At 41.2% G+C, this 24,502-nt stretch overlaps 1 protein-coding gene across 24 annotated transcripts in view; it reads left to right on the top strand.

Moving 5' to 3' along the window:
* ncor2 (nuclear receptor corepressor 2) overlaps nt 1-24,502 on the top strand; it is a 176,050-nt gene that overhangs the window by 71,495 nt on the left and 80,053 nt on the right. For all 24 annotated transcript variants that reach the window (XM_088618467.1, XM_088618459.1, XM_088618471.1 and 21 more), the window contains exons 5-8: nt 1,914-2,096; nt 10,894-11,007; nt 16,659-16,715; nt 19,484-19,536. In XM_088618467.1, the coding sequence (XP_088474593.1) occupies nt 1,914-2,096; nt 10,894-11,007; nt 16,659-16,715; nt 19,484-19,536 (407 nt within the window). The remainder of the gene's footprint in view (nt 1-1,913; nt 2,097-10,893; nt 11,008-16,658; nt 16,716-19,483; nt 19,537-24,502) is intronic.

Here is a 24,502-nt window from a genome sequence, read left to right as displayed (position 1 = left end):
CTCTGTTATTGGCATAAAATGACTTTCCCCTTGACATTTAGAGGATAGGCTTCCTGTGGGGCTAGAATTACCACAGCATGCTCCTGATTCCCCCCCCAAAAAAACTATTCACCTCGCACCTAACTGGACTTCAGTTAAGGTCAGCAAACGCAACTTGTGTCAAACTTTTACCCCTAAAGATACAGGGGGGAAGCATGGGCAGGCAGGAGCTGTTTTGAATTTAATCAGAATTTAAATGTATCCTATTTTTGTTTTTGAGTCTGAAGCACATCCATTAAAATGCAGGCTTTTGTTGACCATCATAGCTTGTGGAAAATGGCGTCGAAATTTGAAACGTGATGCTTTTCAACCGGCTCCGCTGTGAGAGCCGGGCAGGCTTCGGTGGTGCGTTTGTGGGGCGGTACAACAGTGTAGGGAGCTGCAGTGTGATTCTGGGTGAGTCGAGAAGAGGCTCTGAGAGAAAGGGGTGCGTTCCTGGGCCACAGCCTGCAGAAGGAAGTGAATGACAGTGCCCACCTAGCACACCCCCACTGGGAGAGATCCGCAGAGCCCTGGTTTCTTGGGGTGGGTAAGCCTGCCTTTGAATTCAAGCCAGGGATTGTTTTCCTGATTTGAGAGGTTTTACACTGCTTGTGCTGTTCTGCTGTATGTTTTCAGGTCTCAGATACTGTAGTAATATTGTAAGCATTCTGGTTCCTTTAACGACATACAGTCTGACCTTGCTGCAGTACAGTAGGAGCCACAGGTTCAGACATGTGGTGTCTGTGCTTGCTTCAGGATCTAAACTTAATCGCCTCCAAGTCAGAAGGAATATGTGCTTGCTCAGTGCTAGCATTTCATCTGATGATTGAGCTGCATGCAGACATGGAAGCTTTTATTTAATTTAAGTAAATTTGCATGAATTTAATTAACAAGTTGTCATAAATTTTCTTTGCTCATTTGATGTGGTCTGGACCACAATATGGAATCAAGGGTTTGTGTTGATTCATGCAATTTTTTGTTAGGCCTGCTTGACCTACAGTGAAGCACCTTCCAACAAAATTTTATTTGTGTGTTTTATCAACATTTATTTGATTTATATGCGTCTGCGCTTGTATTTGGGTGCATATGAAGGCATCTCCTTTGCTGGAGTTAATTATAGTAGGCATACATGTACAAAGAAAATAATACTTTTTATGCAAAATCGAATAAGTGGTACAGCTATAACATGTTTAATTATTAGTCAAAGTGAATTAAAGCTGAATATTTGTTGTTCGCAAAAGTGTATACAGTGCCTCATGAAAGCTGTCCTTGAACATTGTGAAGAAATGTCTCGCTCGGGCACAGTTGGAGGATTTATTGATTCATATGTGAATTTTGTTGAGTGATCACTGTCATTAGCCTGCCCTTGTCCTGAAGCTCTGATCTTTATTGTATGTTTGTCTGTAGGGAAGAACAGCTTTCAGTCATGGTTCTCCATTCGGGAACAGTGGTATCTTGCTAACCTAAGAAATGTTTGACGAAAGCTCGTCCTAGAGTTCTGTTTCGGGTTGGTGGCCATCATGTAAAAGATTTATATTTATAGAAGGTGTCACAGGGGAAAACAACCCAACAGCCATAAGGAAACCGTTTACTCTTGCTCTTGCTTTTGCTGGGGGTTGATTCCTTTTTGTTTTTGAAGAGTCGTCTCTAGTATTTCTAACCTCTTCTTACAAGAAGCTTCTCTTTGCCATAATAATGTCTTTGTCCTGTTTTGCAATTGGGAGAAGCAGTCTGCAATGCATCCAAGGTTTGGTTGCACAAGTACCATGTGCTGCGTAATCATTTTCACAACCTCTGGTAGTTTACTGTGCTGTAGGCAGCCTCACAGGCTTGCTGAGCAATGACTGTGAATCTCTGAAGTTTCCAATCAACCTTTTTTTGTTGTTTTCTAGGAGAGGAACAGTACAATTGGGAAACTGGAGCCCATCTCCCCTGTGAGTCCAGCCCAGATGGACGGTGAACTTGATCTGGTACCAGCCAGATTCTCCAAGGAGGAGCTGATCCAAAACATGGACCGAGTGGATCGAGAGATCACTATGGTGGAGCAGCAGATCTGCAAACTTAGAAAAAAACAGGTTGGTGCTATAGTGCAGTTCCATTTCCTAGAACGTCCCTACTTTCTGTTCCCTGGTTAATTCCCTGTCTTTCTTCTATACTGTAGTTTATTCTAACATGCCGACTGTGTAGAGGTTACGAACAAAACGAAGCAGTTCAGCCCATATGGCCAATTTGGTAATAAGTTAATTAAATCAGGGATTTCATTCAGCCCTTTTATCTGGGCTGTTCTAGGTTTCAAATGCACCTCCCCATGCGTTTGACTTGTGCCTTCTGGTTTGTTTCACTATTCATCCTGAAGAAATCCTCTGGGTCGACTTTGTCAATGCCTTTGAGGATTTTAAATACTTGAATTGGGTCCCATCGTAATCTTCTTTTGAAGACTGAAAAGGTTCAATTTCTTCTGCCTGTTAGTGTACAAAATTCCATTTAGCCACATAATGTACTGTATCTGGTTGTTATTTGGACTGATTCCAGGGCAGCAATATTTTCTCTATAGTGTAGTCACCATAATAGTACACATTATTCTAAAAGATGCCTTGCTTGTGTGTTTATGCAGTTTTAACATAACATCCCTAGATTTAAATTCCACTCTTTAAATATATGTATATTTTGTTTGCCCTTTTAATTGCCTCCCCACATTGTTTAAAAGATGTAAACAGTGTCTCAACTTAAACACACAAGTCTTTTTCATAGGTAGCCTCTTTTAACTTGGCTTCTCCCACATTGTATTTGTTTTTGCTATCTGTGTGCAAAACCCTGCACGTATCTACATTAACTGTCATCTACCAAGTGTTTTCCAAGTCTTGAATCTCATCTAAATCTTTAAGTAGTTGCTTTTTTGGTGTTTGATAATTCCTCTAATTTGGTATGATCTTCAAACCTAGTTTCTTGACTATTACATAATCTAGATTATTGATCTAAATTTAAAAAAGCAGTGGTCCTAGTAGAGATCCTTGGTGTACTCCACTTTTTACATCACCTCAATAAATCTCATCTTATCCCAAGTCATGCTGAGATGGATTCAGATAGAACTTAAATAGCAGTAGAAGAGTTGTAATGAGAGCCAAACGAGTGTTTTAGTGTTCCATGCTGTAAATTGGAAGAAGCTCACAAGTCTTTAAGATTACAAGCGATTACAAAGAACAGCATTTTATAGGCAACACAATTTTTAAGCAAGTTTACCAAAGAAATTACATTCTAGTACAAAAATGCAGGCACAAAGGAGGCTGTTATGCAAGAACAAATATGAGAGTTTGACAGTTGTAGTTGTATAAAAGACACAAGATTTGAAAGTAAAAGGAATTCTCTTGGATAGAAGCTAGCATATTGTCCACTAGCAAGTTTTATTAGCCCTGCTTTCAGTCAGAACAGCACCTGTGTTACAAATGGTCCAGGTGGGTGCTGCACAGCTCTTGTATTCAGTTACAGTTTTATTCTGTGGAGAGGTAGGGCTATTAGCAACCTCCAAAAACACCAGGTGCATTCTCCCCCGTCACCCTGACAGACCTGCTCTGCTTCCTGTGAATCTGTGGGCCACATGTGCTGTTGACTTGATTTGCACATCAGGCTGTGGAAGTGCTGTAAGTCAGAATTTAAATCTGGCTCCTTGCACCTAGTTGTGCAAGTACCTTAGAGGCGCTTGGATAAACAGACGTACTGTGGAGCAATCGGGAAGATTTGGAACCTGCCGAGACTTGGGTTAACACTGCCACGTTTACTTCCCTTGCCAGCAGTTCAGAAAACACTCCCGGGAGCTGAGGCTAATAGTTCTTGAAAAGTATAATTTTCTTTGGCTTTCCGTCTTGAAGTGTGTGAATTTCGGCGTGAGCCGCTGCATTGCGGTAATGTGATTTGGAATAATAGCTCTTTTCCCTGCTCGAGACGCATCTGTGCACTGCCTCTGAACACGACAATTAAAGTGACTTTTAAAAACTAGGTTAAAAATGTATAACTCCATAAATAAAACCTTCCCAGAAGAGCAAGAGATTACGACTGAGGTTTTTTTCTGTGCCTGTTAAACCACTCAAATTCTTTCCTAACTGACTCCCCGTTGGCTGTGTGCCATGTCATGTTTTATAAAACAGCATTCCGCAGCAACTTTCTTATTAATGGGCTTTTTTCTTCCCAGTGGTGTATACGGCCTGACTCCCATTCCTCCTTCCCACACTTGGCAGCAATTCACTGCACAGTTTCATAAATCAAAGACACCTGTATTTTGTACAGAAGGAGATGGGGGGGGGGGGGAAGGGAGAAGTGGGGCTTAGCAAGGGATTTCGGAGAAGACTGTGGCACCATATAAAATAAAACAACTTCTTTTTTTAAGCTGCGTTTACCTTCTTCCCCCCCCTGCTTCCTCAAGCTTTAAAACATCTGGAGCAATTAAGAAGTGTGGTAAAGCTTTATTTTAATAGTTCTGGGAGAGAGGCCTGGATTTAGGTTACAGCGCGGCTGTATTTTGCCGATGCGGAGATACGACTTTGACTGCCGTGTTTTCTCTTTTCTTATGTGTTTGAGGGATGGGAGAGGACAGTGCTTTGCCGACCGCTTTTAGCTCACACATCCGAAATCACAAACATGAACCAGAGGATGCAAGTGGAAACGATGTGGAAGGGCATTTAAAACCAAGGCTAGGGAACATTTCTTTACCCAAAGAGTTTTGGGAGTGTGGAACAAGCTATCCAACCATGTGGTTGAAGCTGATACTTGGGATTCCTTCAAGAAATGGCTGTGTGAGATCTTCGCATCCTTAATTCCGCACGACCAAATGAACCTGATGGGACGATTGGTTTCCCATCGTGTGCGTCCTTCCTTATGTTTTTATACACACCGTAATGGGACGGTATGCTTGATGACGAGAAAAGCAGATAACTAGGAAGTTCCCTGCTGTGTAAAGGAGTATGCAGGTCTTCGTTGTAAATGAAAATTGACTTGCCTGATTAATAATAGGTTTGACCCCGTTTCTGCAGCTACTTTGAAATGGCGTCTCGAACTGCAATGTTTCAGCTGCCTCCCAAATGACAATCAGAGGTGTAGCATGCCGGAATCAGGGTATACCAACGAGTACACCTTTTTTAATACAAGGTCATGTTTTGACATTGTAATGAGGTATTCTACCCCCTGTAATGTCAGAGAGAGAATTGCAGGTCCCTTGGTGTGTAATAAAACTATTGCATTAGTGTAACTCCCTGCAAGAGTTCCCACAGCTGTACACACAACACACACTGTCTCTACCACATCTTTCAAATATTTCCTGAAACCTGGTGTGGTATGCAAAACAAATATTAATATGCAGATATACCTGACTCAGCCATGAAGTCTAAATCGGGGGTTCTCCGTTTCTTCTCACTCTGAATGTTTTGAGGCCTGTTGCTGTTATATTGTTAGGTAGAGGAGACGTGGTGAAGTTCTAAACAAAACATTTGTTTAACAATCACTTATTAAATCTGTTGCGGTGCTCCACACAGAATATCTTTGGTTCGTTTCTTTTCAAAGATATTTAATCTCGCACAAATATCTGTATCATTAAGAATTAAACTTACGTACTGTGGTTACTCCTGGTAGCCACATTGCCGTTTTTTTTGTATTGATTATAGTCAATGGAATACACAGAGTAACTGAATTTGTCTTTTTTTCCCCATCGCAAATTTAATTTCATAATTCTTAAGCAACTCACACCGTTATGCATTTATATAAATGAGCTTCTGTCCCCTGCAGCCTCAAACTATGGTTGCAGGTATTTTTATATTTGCCCATTTCGAACTTTTTACTCTCCCCGTTAGTTTGTTTCATATAGTGTTAATGGTTTATTTCATTTGATTGTGTTATTTGCAAAAAAGGTGGGTGTATATACTTAAATATATACACTTAAATATAGTATAGTCTAGCTCATGCAATGTGTGGGTGAATTCAGTGCATACCATGGAGAATATTTCTGGTGGTACCCCTGACGCCCAAGTCCTTCAAGAGTGTCCATGCTCTTTCAAGAACATGTTCTGGTGTATAGGAAGGACTTAGACATAATGGGGTACAATTCATAATATTCTACACCCCCCAGTCAGCATATTACTGTGTTCAGATGCTCTGTCCTTGATCTCCAAGCTCTTGGTATTGGCAATCAAAATGTATAAACGTGATATAAATCTGGAATTAAATTATGTTGCCCGGATTGATCTCTGAGCTCTGAGCTCTAGTCCTTAGTCACACACGTAAAAATCTGTCAACTAAAAAGTGACTCTGAAATCCCTGAGCTCTGAAATGTATGGTCTTACAGTTGTTTTGTTTTGCACGAGTTAGCTTTCGACATATTACTGTTCTGTAGTGTCTAAAAAAAGTACACGTGAATGTAGCTAAACACAGAAATTAGTTAATTTATAAATGGAAAATCATTGGCCTCAGACGGGACAGGCGAACAGCGAACAACTGTGCTTCAGGAAACCGACAGGAGTTTCCTTACGAGCTGTGTACGCATTTTTATGACAGAAGGGGTGATGGGAATCTGAAGCAAATTCATGTTGTACTGATGGAAACTTCAGGATGTGTAATGGACACAGTATGTTTAAACCAACAAATAAGTATTGCCCCTGGCTCAAATTAAATTTCCTTGAGGTGTTTCTATTACTGAGTTAATTAGTAAAAACAAAAAAAATAATGACGTCTCCCAAATTAACGTGTATGAAGACTGTATGTTATGCTTCCTTTTTTTATGCAAACAATGTATTTTTTTTTCCCTGGGTAGTAGATAACAGGAGAGGATTGCTTGCGCCCTGTGTGTCGATACCTGGTCAAAGGCCATTCCTATTGTGTAAGCATTGTGTCCAGTCCACAAAAATGAATGTTTTATTCGGCAGTGAAGCGACTACCAGCTTATAGTATATATACAGGCTTTGGGAGCAGAAACACAGCTTACTTGCCTCGGGATCTCCAGTCGTTGGCTGCCCTTTGAGGATATCTCGTAGCTGAGCAAAATTGTGTCCATTCCTTACATTCCAGTGCTTTTTACCAGCTGTTCTTTGTGCCTGAAGCTGTGTTCAGGAGCACACGGTTTCAAAGACTCAGCCCAGAGTTTCGGGACTGGGCAGCTAAATGGATGTGTTGTCCAGTGCAGGACCAGTGAGGGGAATCCTTTCCACAAACTCTTAATGTTTTATTATCATTTTAAGGTCATATACTCTGTAACTTTCCATAAATACATTTCCCAGAAAGTTGTGGCATTTTTCTTTTCAATAACGTATTAATGGAGTCTTTTCTACATCAAGTTGAATTAACCCCCCACTGTAGAGAATTTAGCACTAGTATGTATTTTCTTGCCTGGAATTAATATTTAAATGATTTTGTGACTGTGTAATGTACATTTTTATGATTTTGTAAAATTAGTGAACGTCCTCCTAGCTGTGGATCATGAATTGGATAGCTGCCCGCAGCAGTGAGCCAAACAATTAAATTTAACATAAAACCATCAACATAAAATTTGTTGGATTTTGGCATCTGAGCACTGTGTTCATATCCTTGCCTGGCATTTTCTTAGTAGTCATAAAACACTAGTCAATTCTTAAAGCTGGGCTTTTTTATAAGAGTCCTGAGGGGTTGGTTAAATGGTTTTTAAATGGTTTTGCAGATAATACTGTACTATAGATGAGTATGGCAAAAAAAAGTTTTGTAGTGGATGTTTTAAAAGACTGATCGTGACCAGGGTGTGTGCTACTGTACATGCATCATCTACCTGTTGGATGTTATTAATCGTTCTGATTCAGTACTGTTTTCCAGCTTCTCACAAATGCCTGCAGTTCGCGGCAGGTTAGCACATCACTTATTTAATCCAAGCAAGTTGAGGTGGTGTTGCCTGCATGATCGTGCTCGCTGCGCATGGAGTGGGAGGGTGCCTTTGTGAGGCCTTACTCAGGAAGCATCTGCCATCTGTTCCTGGGCAGGCAATGCATGTGGTGGATTCAAGCACATGGAGAAGGGGCAGGAGTTCGAGAAGTCAGCTCACGGCTTAGGCCTTGACTAACGGTGTTCTAATCGGTATACCTTGAGTCTGCATAGAAGCTTCTTTGGAAAAGCAGGATTTGTACATTTTTGATACTTTTAAACCTCAGGAAACAGCAAGTGCTTCAGGTGGAGCTTTAATCCATGTCTGAACTTTGCTAGCCCAAGCCGAAAGACCAGGAGTTCTCTTTAAGTCCCAGTTTCCCTTGTCCCGGTGTCTTTGACAGTGTGTGTTGGCATAGAAGGGCTGCCACATCCTCCCCCTGGAGGCCAAAGGAGTGAGGTGCTCAGCTATTTGGCAGGGGTAAAGTTGTGATGCACCATGGGAAAGAAATGTACATTTATTCAGGAGTGCATTCGAGAGATTGCAGCTGTTCAGTATGTTAAAATAAATCCCTAACCAGGTCTGTTCTTTCACTTCTGGCCTGGAGACCATGGGGGATGGTGGGTACTGCCTTGCTTAGATTTTATGATGTCTGCACTAATTTCTTAAAGTCTCGTGAATAGCTCAGGTGCTAATTACCTGATTAATAAAATGGGCTGAAAGACCAGGATTATTAAACTTTCTTTTTTTCGTGTCAATGTTTTTTACACGTGTTGAATCTAAGAGCCTGCTTTCCATAGATATGAGCCACAGATGGTGGGCTTTTACCAGAGCTGAGTGCATATACAGTACAGTATGTGGGTGCAGTCCTTGACAACAACATGGAAAGCATTGGAACACAGCAGCAGAGATGAGGAAACCAGTAGATTCCAAAGCTCATCCAAAAGCTCAGCTGCACCTTTCCAGATGCACAGTGGTTCTTCTGCTCCACTGACTACAGTGTAATTGCAGATGCGAAGAGATTGCCATGCAGTGTAGAATGGAGAAAGACCTTTTTGCATCTATATGCAAAAAACATAGCATCTTGCACATAGTCAAAACCATCAGACTTGGCCATTGCAAATATTACTTTTTTGCATTTAGTACACATCTTGTCATTGCAGGAATGTGTCAGTGGAAAGCATGTGCTACGAGTTAGGCAAAAAAGCCCTGTTTTTAAATCCCTTTTATTTTCATCCTCATAATGAAAGTGAAGCCCTTCATTTTGCCTTCATTCATTAGATACTGAGATGTGGTTTATTCTCAGGGCTACACTGCAGTCCGGTTTGTCATTATAAAGAGGAGAAGGTGTCCTTTGATGTAGAGTTCATATTTCATGTGACTTCTGAGTTGGAAAACGCTCAGTAATTTTTAATTGGAGGCTATTACACCATGAGATTTAAGCCCTATTAAACCTTGTTACATTGCGTCACTGCAGAAGATAGCTATTGGAAGTTCCCCCTCTTTTAATGATGTGTAATTTATTATCAATTTGTTTAATTATTAATGCTTATTCACACTACTTGCTTTTTTTCCCCTCAAAGGCGCAGTTGCTTACTATAGTGAAGACTGGCTGATGAAATAAAAAGAGCTCAAATTTATCAGTTAGAAAGCAGATACTACAGTGTCCTAGACTGCTTTATTTGGAAAGATAGAAGCAATATAATTGAATATACTTTAGGTTAATTCCTAAACTGTGTGGATAATCCGTGGTATTATACAGTAGGTGGTGTTTCATGATATTGCAAGAAATAGGTTCTTTTTGATTCTCTATCTGTTGTGTAGTCAATTTATATAAAGTTCTTTTGCTTATAATTTGCATATAAAATGGAATTCATTTTGATTCCTTTTCCGGAGTCTGAAGTGTGGATTTTTCGAAAGTATTTTGATACTACATTTTAGTTGTTGTAGATGGAAACAGACATGACAATGTTCAGTATAAATGTCCTTGAAGAAGTCATTTGCAATATGAGGCACTTTACCATTTAATTATTTTCACACCATTTCTTAAATTAATGAAAAGAAACTAACGATGTAGTGGCTAAAAATGTCCAAATTGAAGAATAAAGCAATGCTTATTAAGGTCTTTGACTTCTTGAATTTCTTCGGGAATGTTAATTCCCCCAAAATGGGATAAAATACTAAAAAAGCAGAATGAATCTGTATGCATTGTTCAGTGCAGTAATAAGGAATGATTAAGGCTTAAAGAATTGCCCTTTGTTTAAAACAATATTCATTATTTCTAGACATTAATTTTCATTTAGCAAAAATGTGCTCACCATGCAACACCAGGCTCACGCAAGGCAATCTCAGATATTTGTCACTAAAGCTTGTTTATATAATGCCATGGAAACCCTTTAATTAATGGAGCCCTGTGGAATTAAGAGCAATTTAAAATAATTAAATTTTTTGCCTTTTATCACTTCTCAGCCGGCATCTCTGCTGACAAGGAGGTTTAAGCAGTGGCTGAAAACGAGGGGTTTCCTTGGAAACGTTCTCGAAGCAGAGCAAATTCGTGTTTCTTTCCAGAAAAATGTTGTGACTTGTATGGAAGAGGCCCTTCATGTATTGTGTAATGTTGGACCTGGGATAAGAAAGGCTTCTGGAAATAGTCTGTGTCCAATTAGTGGAATGGTGAATGGTGATTCAAGAGCTGTTGTAGCTTACTATAATATAGTTAATATATTAATATCTGGAAACGTTTTAAAAAAACAAAGCCCATTAGCATGTTACCATATCTCCTTGCATTGCCTCTGTAAAGACTTTTCTCTGTAGATTCCAAAGCAATCAGCTCATTAAGCTCCATTGATTACCTTCCTTTGCAAGATAATACAGAAGAAAAAAACTGAATGCCAACACTTCCAGGGCGGAGTTCATAGCGCAGCAGACAGCATGTGGACAAAATGGACTGAAGGAACTTCAATAACGTTGCTGTTCTGCTATGCTCTTATCATTTTTTCTAACAGCAACAGCTGGAGGAGGAAGCTGCCAAACCGCAGGAGCCGGAAAGGCCTCTCTCCCCTCCGCCCAGCGAGGCCAAGCACCGGAGCTTGGTCCAGATCATCTACGACGAGAACCGGGTGAGCACACCTCTGGGCGGCCCGGTCTGATCCGTACCTGCACAGCGCTGGACTTTTAGAATGGCAAAGGGGGGGGAAACCTGGAAAAATTAGGGGGAAATTTGACACTTAAAAACAGGCACAAAGAATTCTGGTCAGCCAAGGGGCTTTTGAAAACGCTCTCCGTATTAGAAGAAGGGGAGGGAAAACTCATCCGAAAATCAAGGCCAACACCTGAATGCATGGAAATCTTTCCCTGTATCAGCGCTGGGTTAAAGACTGCTCTTTGTGATGCAAACTAAGTTATCTGACCTCATCGCATGGCCTCTGGAGGTTTTGCTTTGCCAGTTAAACCTCTTGATGTTAAAATGCATCACTGGCGGCAAGGTGAAGGAGCCTTCCCATTCAGGGTCTGAACAGCAGTCTGTTTCGCATGCATGGGGTGGTTTGAGCACAGCACAGTGCAGCCACTGTTCCACGTCAGCTGCCCCCAAGTTCCGTGCCAGTGCGGGCCTGTCATCAGTGCCATCATTGCAAACGCAAGGGGATGTCCCCTTATGAGTTTGGCTGGCCTTCATCGTGCTATGTTAAACAGAGTTGCTGCAGTTACATTAGACTCTTTGATTAAAACCTAGTAGGAAGGGGAGCAGGTCCGAGACCCGAGGAGGATCAGTGCAGTCTGTTTCATGTTAAACTGGTGTGAAGACATAAGCTGGCTGTAGCCAGGATCCTGAAGTACCGACATGCCAAAGGGCATGGGCTGGCAGGGTTGGGCTGTTGGGGGTCAGCCAGCATGCCATCATAGCATCATGAGCTTGCTGCATAACTACACAGTATCGGATACCGATAAACCTGAGGCCCTGAGCGTGACCTTCCTGCTCTCTCCAGTGCAATGCTCCTCTTAGCAATGCTAACATTGTGGGTTACAGGGGAGATGAAATGGATGGCCACGCGTTGCACACTTTGAATGGTGCGTGCGTAATGATGCCTCAGTTAACTGAAGTGTCACTAATGAAATTAAGGTCAAATGTGCCTGAAGTCTTCACTTTGTATGAATGGTTTAAAGTGGTTTTTATATATAGAATGCGCTAACCCAAATGAACAAGCTACTTCACTTTCCCGCCTTTACCTGCCTTATGATCTGTATTGTTTTTTGGTGGTTTGGGTGACATAATGGGGTGATAAAATTACTGGAGTGCTGTCAAACACAGGATAAAATACATGCTCCTTTCTGAGGAGCTTGAGTAAGAGTGACAGCCGACTGGCAAACCTCATGCCTGACGGGGGCAGACATGGTAGCCTTACGCTCCCTCTTCGCTGATTTGCTTCTGATAGCGTAAGGGAACCCCAAGTGGTTGTGTTCGCGAGGCGGAGTTACCTCGGAAACCCTTCACGCAATTTCTGAATGTGTTTTTTTCCCAAAATCAATCGGTTTAATGATAATGGAGTTTCATTCCCAGAGGATATGATAACTGAGGTATTGCAGCATATTGTCGTTCACCTTTCTGTGCTAAGCTGGGAATTAGAGAGAAAACGCTAATGAGTGATTAAAAAAGGTAATGTGTGATAATGTATATTGTGCTGGGCTGCTGGAAGTGGTTAATTGCTCTTATAAGGGACTCTAATTACCAAATGCCTTTGAATAGAAGCAGCTGCAGAGTTGAGTTTTATGGGGGACAGGTTTTGGGATCATTGCACACACAGTCTTTTCCAAGACAGGTAGCTTCACATATGCAGCTGTACATCTCGTCTTGTGTGGGTGGCATCATGGAGATCGTGGGGCAGGTTGGGCAAAACAAGGAGGCAGAAACGGAGGGTGGTGGAGGTTTGGGACATTGACTTCAGCTGAGGCGTTGGAAGCAGAAGCAGGGGGGTCAGGTGGCTTTGGTGGCCCTTCCTGAACGGCGGTCTGGGGAGGCAAAGGTGTTGAAGACGGATGGCTGTTGTCGAGGGACCGCGGCACAGGCGCTGGTGCGGCGAGAAAAACGGACCTGCCCGGGCCTTCCCCCGGTCCTGGAGATCCGCGCGTCCCCCTTGGCCGACCCTCGCCTCTCTGCCAGCTCCGCTCTCGTGTCAAGCCGTTTCCACACTTCTATAAATAAAACCAGGCCAGACAGGGTTCAGCCCGGCGCAGCTTCTGGGAGTATTTGCAGAACGGCGCTGGAGGCTTTCCAGGGAATAGTGCTGCCGTTTGCCTCTGGCTGTCTTCGATCTGCAGAGCCCTTGTTTTTATTTTTCTTGAGGGGAGGGTGGCTGTTTCAAGACATGCACGCTATTTTAAGGAAGCATCTTGCCCGACTCTTCTGATTCATTGTTTTTTTTTTCCTGTTTCTCTGAAATAGCCAGTCTGCATGCCCTGCTCCCCCAACAAGTGTGGTTATGTATAGGTACAGGGTCTCAATTCATTGTGAGCTTCTGTTCTGTTACTATTTTTTTTATGAGGGGGCACAGGTGTGTTGTGGTGTGCCTGTTTCTGTGCGCCGGGGTGTCACATAAGTCATAAGGTGCCCTAGCAGGCGATGACTGATCTGGACCTACTGTAGGCTCAACTTTTCTCATTCATTGGATGCTGAGGGGATGATGAGGATAGGTGTTGATCTTCTTTAAATAGTGGGACAGTTCCCTGACCAGTCCAAATTCTTGTTCTCCATTTATATCAGTGTAGTTCAGTATGTTGAGTTACACCTTAATAATAACAATGATTATGACGAGTGCTCATCAGCTGTTGGTCTTATTCAGAGTGACTTGGCCAGACTAGGATTTGAACAACACATGTACTACATCTGTTTTGAAGTAACTGAGTAAAAAAGCCTCTTCAAGCAGTCCCTTAGCTTCCCAAAATCATGAAAACTTGTTACTTTTTTTATCTTATGTAATACTTTTAGAGAATTAAATACAGAAAGTGCAATGGTGTGATTCATTATTCAATATTCAGCTTTACTTGCATTAACCCTACACAATCTGCATTAGATGCACAAAAACCACAGATGATCCTGAATTCAAACCACAACCCACTCTTAGAAAAAGCAGGCCAAAGTCTATGTTCTCTAAACAGCATTATGTGACTTCATTAGAATACTTGTATTTTGTTATACATTAGTTACCTTTTCTTAAGTTGAGTATGATGATTGTATTTCTTTAATACTTTTTTACATGCTGATCGTAGATTCTCTCCTCTGAGGCTGACAAGCAGCCTTTAGAATGTTAGTCACCAAAAAAAAAATCAGCTGTAGTAGTAAGAGCATTTCTGGCCACAAGGGGGCCACGCTATCACTTCTATGTCTTAAACAGTTTTTTTGGCATGGGCTGTTTACTGAAATGCATGCACATCAAGCTTACGACCAGGGTTCATTTACATCAGCGTTATTGTGGAGTTGATTATAGCTGCCTCCTCTGTTTTTTTAAGCTGATGTTTGTGCATTACATTTTGCACTGTGGCTAAAGCTATTTTTTCACCAGCAAACTGGCCTTTGTTAAATCGTTGTAACGGGCTTTGCAGTAGAGCGCTGGTATCAACAGTCTTGGAGACTTGTGCTATAATTTGCGTGGTTTGTGTGGTTTTGAATAAATGTCTGAGCTGGTGCTTGATGTGTTGCAGTCAGGTGTCTATACGGTCTGTGTGTATTTATATTGTAAATACCAAGCAGAAACATCCTCTGTTTGAGTTTGAATGAGCTTGAATTAGATTAGAGGTTGGAGAAGGATTCAGCAGCTGCAGAACTTGCATTGAAGAACTGCTGAAACAGATGAGAAAGAGACTTGTTACTGTAAGGCTGGAACTTTTATGATGTCCTTAAAACTGAAAATATTTTCTATTATGGGAATGTGATACCGTGCAAATTCCTGCCTCTTTGTTGCTTGGCAAAACATTACCAGGGTGTTGCTTCCGTCGCTGAATTTGACAGTTTTTCAAACGGGTAACTTCCAACTTCTCTATGAAGATTTGTGTGGTTTTGAATAAATGTCCAAACTGGTGCTTTGTGGTTCCAGTCAGGTGTGTATACTGTCTGTGTGTATTTGTATTGTAAATAATAAGCGAAAGCCTTTCTAAAGTAACATGACGTAGCCTTCTCCATCCTGCATGGCAGTAATAAGACACTGTGTGTATTGAGCTCTTAATTCAGTTTTTTCACATGGGGTTTAAAAGACAGGTGAGCAATGAGCATAACAACGGCTGATGGTTGAATGTAGAAGTGAATTACTGTGTATCTCTCCAGCTTTTCCAGCTGACATTTGCTGTAAAATTTCAGTTTTGTCGCCATTTAGCTACAAGAAATGTTAATGTCGGGCATCACGCATCGAGAGAAGTGAGAAAGGCAGGGGATCAGAGGGGGAAGAGGTTTTAACCTAAATCGGAGTATCTTCTCCATAGAACTGAAGACCAAGTTTGTGAGTAATCTGACCAAGAGGAAGAATATAAGTGATAAAAAGCAGTGGCCCCAAGACAGAACCAGTGGCATGCAGCGATTGACATCATGATTGATTGAATGTAAAGAGCAATGGACAATCCATGTTTTCCCGGGATTTTTCCCATCCTAATCAAATGCACTTTTTGGTACGGTGCTGAACTACGCCTGTCTGGGCACTGCCATGCTTTTACCCTCCTGTCTATCCCTGTAACTTTACCCGACCTTGATCATACCAGAGTTAAAATGTATAAGAGATTCTTTTAAAAAAAAAAGGTCTTCCTCTTTTTCCCTGACCTTAAAGTGCAGCGATGTGTTGTTGGGCTGGAAGGAGAAAAGGGAAGAGGCTGTCCTATTTCTAGCACACAAAAAAAAGCTGGGTTGTTAAAAAAAACCCCACCAGAAATCATCTTTTATTCAGAATAACTCCAGCGATGACCCTGTGTAGGCTGCGCTGGCACTGATTAGTAACCGTGGTTCTGTCTGTGACACTTGCTCTTGTTTGTCTCCAGAGCTCAAGGTGTTCTGAGCAGCGAGGAGGGACCTAGCACTTGAACCAAAACCACATGGGGTAGTGGCTGATGAAAAATAGAAAAGGGCATTTCTCTCTCACTCGCTTGCTCAATCTGCACTCCCCCCACTCTTCTCTCGAACGGGCTCTCCAGCTATCTCTCTCACTCTGTCTGATACTGCTGAGGTAATTGAAGGAAATGAAGTGGGATGGAAAGTGAAAGAGAATTCAGCTGTCGCTGAGGGGAGGCGACTGAATGAATGAACAGAGTGGTGGCGAGGGAGAGACAGTACCAGGCTGTGGGAGCTGAAATAAAAAAAAAAGACACAGGAGAAGGTGCTGGTAGTACCGTATGTGATGCTCGTTCGTTCAGATCTGGCGCGAGAGAGTTTTTGACCTGCGGAAACACTGTAAAGCACAAAGGGAAAACGAGGGCTTCTCCTCTGTCCTCCTCGCTGACGGTGTTGTCAGCAGGTCTGTACCGGATGAGGCTGTAAATTACAGTGCTGTCTCGTCTCAGTACTCACTCTGAAGGTGACGAGTCTTTTCTCTGCATTAGGCTGTGTGTGTAGAGGGGTGCTTTCTGTTAAAAGCTATAATCATAATACACAGTAGCCCTGATTAAGGTGAAATTATTAGCGGCATTTAACGTCCAGGATTATGTTCTTAATGCCACAGTACTACCACTGTGCGAATGGGGAGAAGTAGTGATAACTGTCTGATTCTGGTCTTTTTTTTCTCTTCATTCTGGGCAGAAAAAGGCAGAAGAAGCCCATCGCATCCTGGAAGGCTTGGGTCCCCGCGTGGAGCTGGTGAGTTGCGCGTCTCTTTCAGTGGGAGAAAGTGCTGGACACTCGCCCGGCCTCCTGTTTCACTCTGACTCCCGTCTCGCTGAGATGAGCACAAGTTGCTGTGTGTAGAGAGGAGGAAGTTACTCTGTGGGTTTAGAGTCTCAAAATAAAAAAAAACCCTCTGAAAACTCTTGTGCTGGAACAGTCTGGCAGGGGAAGGGCTACTGAGGTGTTGAGGTTGATGAAATAAGATTGAGCTGTCCAGAGGAAGGCTTTGTCATTTTTTCTGATTGATGTACAACTTCTGGTTTGTTGTGCCAGGACAGTGGTTTGCACGGTGTGTGGCACTTGATTGTTGCTTAATTGGGAGTATTATGACAATGATGATTGATATGCTGGTGCTGGTCTCCAAGAACTAATTATGGCCTCTGACATTAGAGCTATAAAGATGTTATCTTAAAAAAGGAAGAGCTTTTTGAGGTTGGTATATCTTTCTTTAACAGTGCAATACCCCAAAAAGTATATTATTCATTTAGCTTTTTTCACGTTGGTCAGACATGGTACAGTATATTTGAGCAGATTGCCAACTTGAGAGGTTTAGATTGTTTTGTCCCACTGTACTATAGCCACACTGGAGCTTCATAAACTGTGGCCATGTGGGGCCGTTTGAACAGGCGGAGATTGCTGAAGTGTAAGTAGCTAGGCTGGTGATATTGCTTGTGGTTAGACCCGTGACTTGCAAGATAACACACTGAGGGGTAAGCCAGATGAATGCATGGTTGCCCTGCTCTGCCCTGGATCACATGCCTCGCGCTTTCCCATTCTTTACTGAGCCTGTGTGAACATATCTAGCATGTAAAATAGCACTCGGCCAGTCTGTGTGTTTATCCAGATGTGGGAATCCACAATGACTTTGTGTATCCCCAGCATGTTTGCAGGGGACAGTTCTTCCCATATCCTTTTATAGCTGTCTTTAGAAGCAACCCTAGAAGTAGGGCTATCAGTATCGGTTTTTATGTTATTATTTTCAAGCCACTAAGAAATGAGCAGTAGTGATTATGCTCCACAGTGGTCAGTGATATCTCGGGAAGTTTCACAGCATTCGGAGTCTGACTGGGAAGTTATCTTTTGTACCTTTGAGGTGGGAGCAACACCTCAGTAGTGGGCAACATGGATCTTTCCTCTCCCATGGGAACCTTTTGGGTTAAAAATAAAGTCCAAATGCAAGAGGGAAAAAGAACTATCAGTACTCTCAAAACAAACCTTTCCAGAAGGTGAATTGAATTCGGAAGAAATCAGATTTGTAAATTGACCTTTTTCCTTTGTTTTTAGAAAAGAATCTTTAGAAACTCTTAATGATTCACAGAGGTACCATTGTCATTGACTTGTAAACTGCATAGAAGAGTTTGGAACGCAGTTGTAAAAAAAAAAAAAAACAAATTTGGGGCTGTGTTAAATGGAACAAAACCCCAAACCAGAAAAAAAGGTTTTATCTTCACAAGTTAGGCTGTTGAATCGAAGATCTCGTTGACTTGAGCAGCTGCCTGCAACAGAAAAGCAGTTCACTTACAAATGTGACAATTCTGCACACTGACATAAAATTTTATGGTTGCAGTAATTGTCCATTGTTTTACTTTTATAAAAATCAATTAAAACTTAAGGTCCACAGTAGATTTTAAAGCTGAGGTTATGCATGCTGCAGGAGGGGCTGTTCTTCATACGAGATGTTAAGCCTTGGTCCATATTACACGGTCTTTAAAGATCCCATTAACCCGGTTTGAGAAAGGAGGGCTGTTAAGTCTAACATTTTGATAACGTCATACAGTAGGTAGTCTCTGTCCTCTGTGAGGTTCTCTCAACTGGCGAAGTGATTTCTCACTCATAATGATTAATAATGCTTCCTCACATTCATGTACTGTAGCGCGTTCCTTCCTTGAGCCTTAATTCCATCTGCAAGTTGGCTGCTGGGACAGCGCCCCAGTGGTGGACAAAGTGGAACTCTCCTTCCACATGGAAGGAGAAAAACACTATACAGACCCAAGGAGGAAGATGAACAGGAAATTCTAGTAGGCTGCTACAGAGCTCTCTGTATTGGGGACATAATGACAGTCGAGAGAAGTAGCTGTGAAATGTGAGTCATGTTAGTGTATATTTTGTTTTGCAAAGGAAACTGGCTCATATCACAGCCAGATATGGTGGTTATAGGGTGACTTATTTTTATCAAGTTTGTATGAACTACTCCTTTTTTTTCTTAATGTCTAGATTCAATTTCAGAGAAATATTTTTCGTTTCCTGTTGGCGTACAGGCCACGCTCCCAGAATGATACTCATTGTTCCCCCAAAGGAGCGGTCTCCAGTGTCTTGTGATGCTTTGTAATGATTTCTTGGAAAGCCGTTGAAGTCTGAAGTCTTTCCAGACTGAATTATAGTGACAGAGCTTTTTTCTCCCCAAGGATATCTCTCAGTTGATCATCCAAAAACCACAAACAAGGAATTTAAATCTATTAACAGCATTCAGTTCATTGCGCTATAGTTTTATATTTGCTGAAGTAGACTAGATTTAAATTAAAAAAGATGAATGAGCACACAAATAGATTGATAGTTGGGTAGGAAGGATAGACATTTAATACAAATGTCAATTCTCGTTAAGAGAAACTAACATTTTTGGGAACAGATGCGTCCCAACCTTCTTGTGATGAAAACAAACTTTCTTCTTTCAGATCCATAGAGTATGCCCTTTGAAATGTCTGACTGTTCTGTTCATGCTTTCATCTTTTCATTTTTTCCAGCCACTCTACAACCAGCCTTCAGACACCAAGCAGTACCATGAAAACATAAAAATGTAAGTACTGTATGTGGTGATAATCCACAATGTCAGGTTAGGGGTCAGCTTGATGTACGCAGAAAATGTTGGCTCTTTGATTTCTCATCTTCTAAAGCTGAACTAGAATCCTGTCTTTTAAGCAGATGCTTCTAAAAATACCCGAAATGCCCACTGCACAGTACCTTTTTTTTACTGTTTTGGGTGTAATTATTTTTCAATAAACGAAAGCACTTGCTGTGATTCAGCTTGACTTTTTTGTACAGTCCTTCTGAAAGCCAAAATGCTCTTAGAGTTCTGTTGTATGTGTCCAGATTACAAAATTAATTTTTAATGTATTCTGAGGCACCACAGCATTTCAAACCACATAAATAATTGCTTATTGAGGTTTGTTTTACTTAGCCAAGGGGTCAGTTGTGCTTAAATTAGCTTGTGGTAAACCCTTTTCTTGTAATAGAGAAGGAAAACATCTTTAATGATTCCAGTTTTAGAGTTTTGATTTTCCAGCTTTCAAGGGTGGGTTGGCAAATCCATAAACCACTTTTTTTCAGGTTATCATGTCTGTATTGCAACTATTTTGTACTTTAGTAGTAGATTTGTTTAATTAAAAGTATTTTGGATTTTGGAGATGGGAGGAAAAATGCTACGTTATAGAACCCAGCATTTCTGCTGATTTATATGCAAGTGTATGCTAATTGGATTGTTAATTCAGTAATGCTTCTTGACTGCGTTGTGCAAGATTGGTCGTGATAAATGTGAGAAGATTTAAACTAAGTGTCTTTAACACGGGTGTCATATTAAATTATGCTAACGCAAGCAAACTGGGGTAAGGTTATGTGTGAAATTACAGTAGTTTATTTGATACGGTATAAAAGTGTGATTAATGCTGTTACATAAGTTTGGGTATCTGCAGCTTATTTACATGCAATTTATAAAACTTAGATGATAAATCCCTAAAATAAGGGACATTATTTTTCACATTTTCAAAACTCAACCTGCGGCAACAATATTGGATTTGTTTTGTATAACCCTGAATTAACCCTGAACAATAGGTACTGTTGGTTCCTAATCTAGAAAGAGAAAAAATGCAAAGCACTGAAAACTCTGAAAGGGTTCCGCTTCTGGGATGATCCAGTTTGAAAAGTGTGTGATGTGAGGCTGAGCATGATAGGTCATTGCAAAGGGCAGTGTTTTCTTCTGTGTGCATAAGGGCGCATACAATCACACGCACATTTTGAATGAGAATCTGAGACTTCTTTTGCATGGATGTGTTGCATGACTCATAGTCATCTTGAGTGTAATGGTTCACCATGTGTTTTAAGGCATTATAGGTGTCAGCTGTGGTTGCAAAGCAGGAGATCAAAGCAAAGTTGATCCTGCCTGTCTGGCACAGCTGAATTTGGAAGAAGTGAGAATTATCGCACTTAGGCACAAAATGCTTGGCTGCCTTTTGAGTTTGTAGCAAGTCGCCAAGGTCGAGACAATTTCAGGCTGCTGAACACCAGAGTCCATATTTGTTTGACGAGTGCCGTGTACCGAGTATGTTTCCCGAAGTCTTCCAGCTCCTTCTGTGAACATTGTTTTGATAAGGTCCTGCATAGGGTTAAAGGTTTTTCTTTGTTTGATGACAATTGTAGATTTTGTACACATTGTAAAATTGTGACACATTGGTTGTTGTTTTTTTAGCCCCAAGACACTAGTACCACTCTTTCCCCGAGTCTCGTCAAACCTAGTGCCACCAGGGGTGGCCCTTAGCACTCTGCAGAAGCAGTGCTTGATCATCCAACTGGACCGGTGGTCAGCACCGCCACCCAGTCTTTCTCTCTGCTGTTCCAATACAGATGCCCTTGTCTCTAAAGATCCATTGTGACATTTGGGTTGAAGAGGAAAAGCCACTGTTACCCAAATCTGTTGGTCTATTTAGGAGAAGAGATTAATTAACGACTGGTCAAGTGCCAACTCGTTGGCTTTTACCCTCAACTTTTTTCTTTGCTCCAGCCCTTTGATCTTCATGCTTATTGGGTCTAAGCAGTTTCTATGAAGGCCTCTGTTACTAAATACCTCAGCTGGGCTTTGATCACCGAACAGGCAGAGCTTTGTCCACCCATTTTTCTTGGCACCATCTCCCGACATGTAAGAGGAGTAGCAGGACCCTGCAGTTCTTTGCTTCCCAGTCATGGCTGCTTCCTTCCTTCCTTCCAAAAACCTTAAGGCTCACGAGGCGAAAGTCATGAGCACAGAGCAGGTGAACATGGGAATGGAAGAGTATTGGAGGTCCTAGACTTATGGTGCTTCAAGAGGCAACAACAGGGCTCTTCTTGACATCTCTAAATAAGCAGAAATGTACTCCCTGGAGGTGAATATGTGGTGTTACCTTTTTCGTTTCTGGGCCTTGACATACGGATGTAAACTCAAATAGTTTTAACTCTAAACTACAGAATAGGTGCAGCATCACTGAAAAGCCTCTTACATAAAATAGGCAGTACTATGTGTAATGTGCCGTCTCATTCCTTATTGATAAAATTCTGTTGCTCAACCATGAGTCTCTTCCAGACACTTGCTGGACGAGGCTGCTCTATCTCTTTTGCTGTTTTTCTCAGCTATCTCCTCGCCTCAAACCATGCTTTCCAAATCCAAACCCACAAGGATTTGGGTTCAGCTCATGTGGTCGTGTGATGCTGATATCCGTCAGGTTTTCCATTCATCTCTTTAGAGGCAAACACAGCTTTGCAGGTTATGGCCACATTATTGAAGTAATTAATGTGGACTAAGATTCCATTAATCAGGTAGAACTTGACCTTACCGCTGACAACAGAGATTAAGTGTCAAAAAATCCATTTTACGCCAAGCCTGAGACGAATGACTCCTTATAAGCTGATTACTTCTGTGACCTTTAATTGAAAATTTGAGCTTTAAGTGCAGGCTGTTTTACCCCGGGTTTGCAGTTTTTCTGAGCTATTTTAATTTCATCCACTTTGTGCTGTCACAAATGTCTGGGGATTGGCAGAGGTTCAGAGGCCTTTACTACAGTAGAAAACAAGGAGTTTCTACAGTTTCTATCTACGCTATGACGATCGAGCAGTTGTCCTTTGGGGTATGTGCTGTAGGGAGTGGCAGGGGGTGTTCCACGTGGAGAGGAGCAATTTAAAATGTGGTTAGAAGCTTTCATTTAAGTGAATGTTTAAGAAATGACCTTGTTTTTTTAGAGCTTTAGAGCAATAGTAACAATGTTCCTAATAGCTTTTTCTTAACATGATCATTATTAATATTGTATTTTTATTTTTATAACCATAGACAAAGGCAATGTCAGAGAGTCTCCATCTGCGGGGGAGTGTAGGGTAGTGTAAACTATATGTCTACACACTACAAAGTTCAGCCTCCTGGGGAGCAAATGAGGAATAAGAATTGTTTCTGCATTCCTTCATTTGAATTGATATTTGTGCTTATTGGTTTTCAGTGCGTTTTTTTTCTACATCCTTCTAAGCATAAGCTTAGAAAAATACAATCGGCAATGCAATCAGCTTAAATGTTTAAAATTCATTAGGTGCGTAAAGATGCAGCAGTTGAAAGTTGAGATGCAAGAAGTTCTCTCCTTCCAGCCTCTGTTTCCAGTCCACGTGCTTTTGCTGTGCTTTACTAGAGTCTCACCAGGAGATCAGAGCGAGATTTCTAATCGCTTCACTTAGATTTTCCACGCAGTGTTAAACAGAGCGCAATAAGAATAGACAAAGGTGTTTACTTATTGACAGTTACATTGAGCTTACATATGTTTTCCTTCATTGGCTCAAGCTTTTGCAGCTCACATTTTCATTTCAGCATTTCATGCAAAATGGGAAATGCTGAGTTAGAAGAGGCTACTACTGAAAAGGACTGAGGTGAGAGTCTGGGGAAGCTTAATTGCTTAAATGCTCAAAGGCAAATAAAAGATTAGGATGTATATAGTTTAATGTGTAGAATTTGAATCAAGGAATGTTATGTTAAATTTGTGTAAAGCGCTAGTAAGGTCTCAATTAGAGTATATCATTTTGCTCACCTGATCCAAGAAATGTTATTGCTGCTCTGGAATCTGTCCAGAGAGGCACAACCAGATACCTTCTGAGGTTTAAGGGAATGTCCTACACTGACAAAAAATGAATATTTTTAGCCTTGAATTGAGAATATTGTAAGGCGACCTAATACAGGTTTTCAGCATCTTCAAACCCAGTGAACTTTTTCAGAATGAACAGAGAAACATGAATCATAAGGAATGCAGTGTTAGAGGGTAAAAAATGGTGTTGTGAGAGTCTGGAATAGGCTGCCCAGCCATGTTGTTGAAGCCGGTACACTGGCTTTTAAGAAACAGCTGGAAGAGATCCTTGGATCAATTAGCTATTAACTATATCAAACAGCCTAGCAAATTGCTCCCTCTTGATTGTAACTGTTCTTATCTTCATATATTGTTTCATTTCCTGGTCAGTTATTACTTCAGAAACTGTGAGACACCTGCCGATAAGTATCTAAAAATAGGACATGCTGCTCTGTTTTTGTTGTTCAATGTCATTCCTAATCAGTTGTGAAGGTCCAAGATGAGAGAAATCTCAGTTGCTTTGTGCTGAGAAATTAATTGTTGTAACTCATAGGAAAATAAGTGAAGCAAGTGTTTGAATCTTCTTAGGACAGGAGTGTCACACTCCTGTTCATGGCGAGCCTAGGATCTTCTGGATTTAGTTTCAAACTCAGTTGTCAATTAAGCAAGCAAATTATTTTTTTCTTATAAGAAAATGTGAGATGTTTCTTAAGGTCCGTAACTCAAAACATTCACGTCATTAAAGAGTATAGTTACAGAAATTCCAATATAACAATATATATAGTTGGCATAGAGTTTTTATTTGACCCTTCTTTTTAGCCTTGCAAAATGGTTTCCAAGTGTGTTCTTCTCTATTGATCTGTATTAAACAAAGGGCCATTCTATAACCTAGGATGCAGTAACAATTCTCTTCTTTTTATT

Source organism: Lepisosteus platostomus, chromosome 24, assembly GCF_059453375.1.
Source record: "Lepisosteus platostomus isolate fLepPlt1 chromosome 24, fLepPlt1.hap1, whole genome shotgun sequence".
Lineage (NCBI taxonomy): Eukaryota > Metazoa > Chordata > Actinopteri > Semionotiformes > Lepisosteidae > Lepisosteus > Lepisosteus platostomus.
This window is presented reverse-complemented; position numbering and strand designations above follow the sequence as displayed.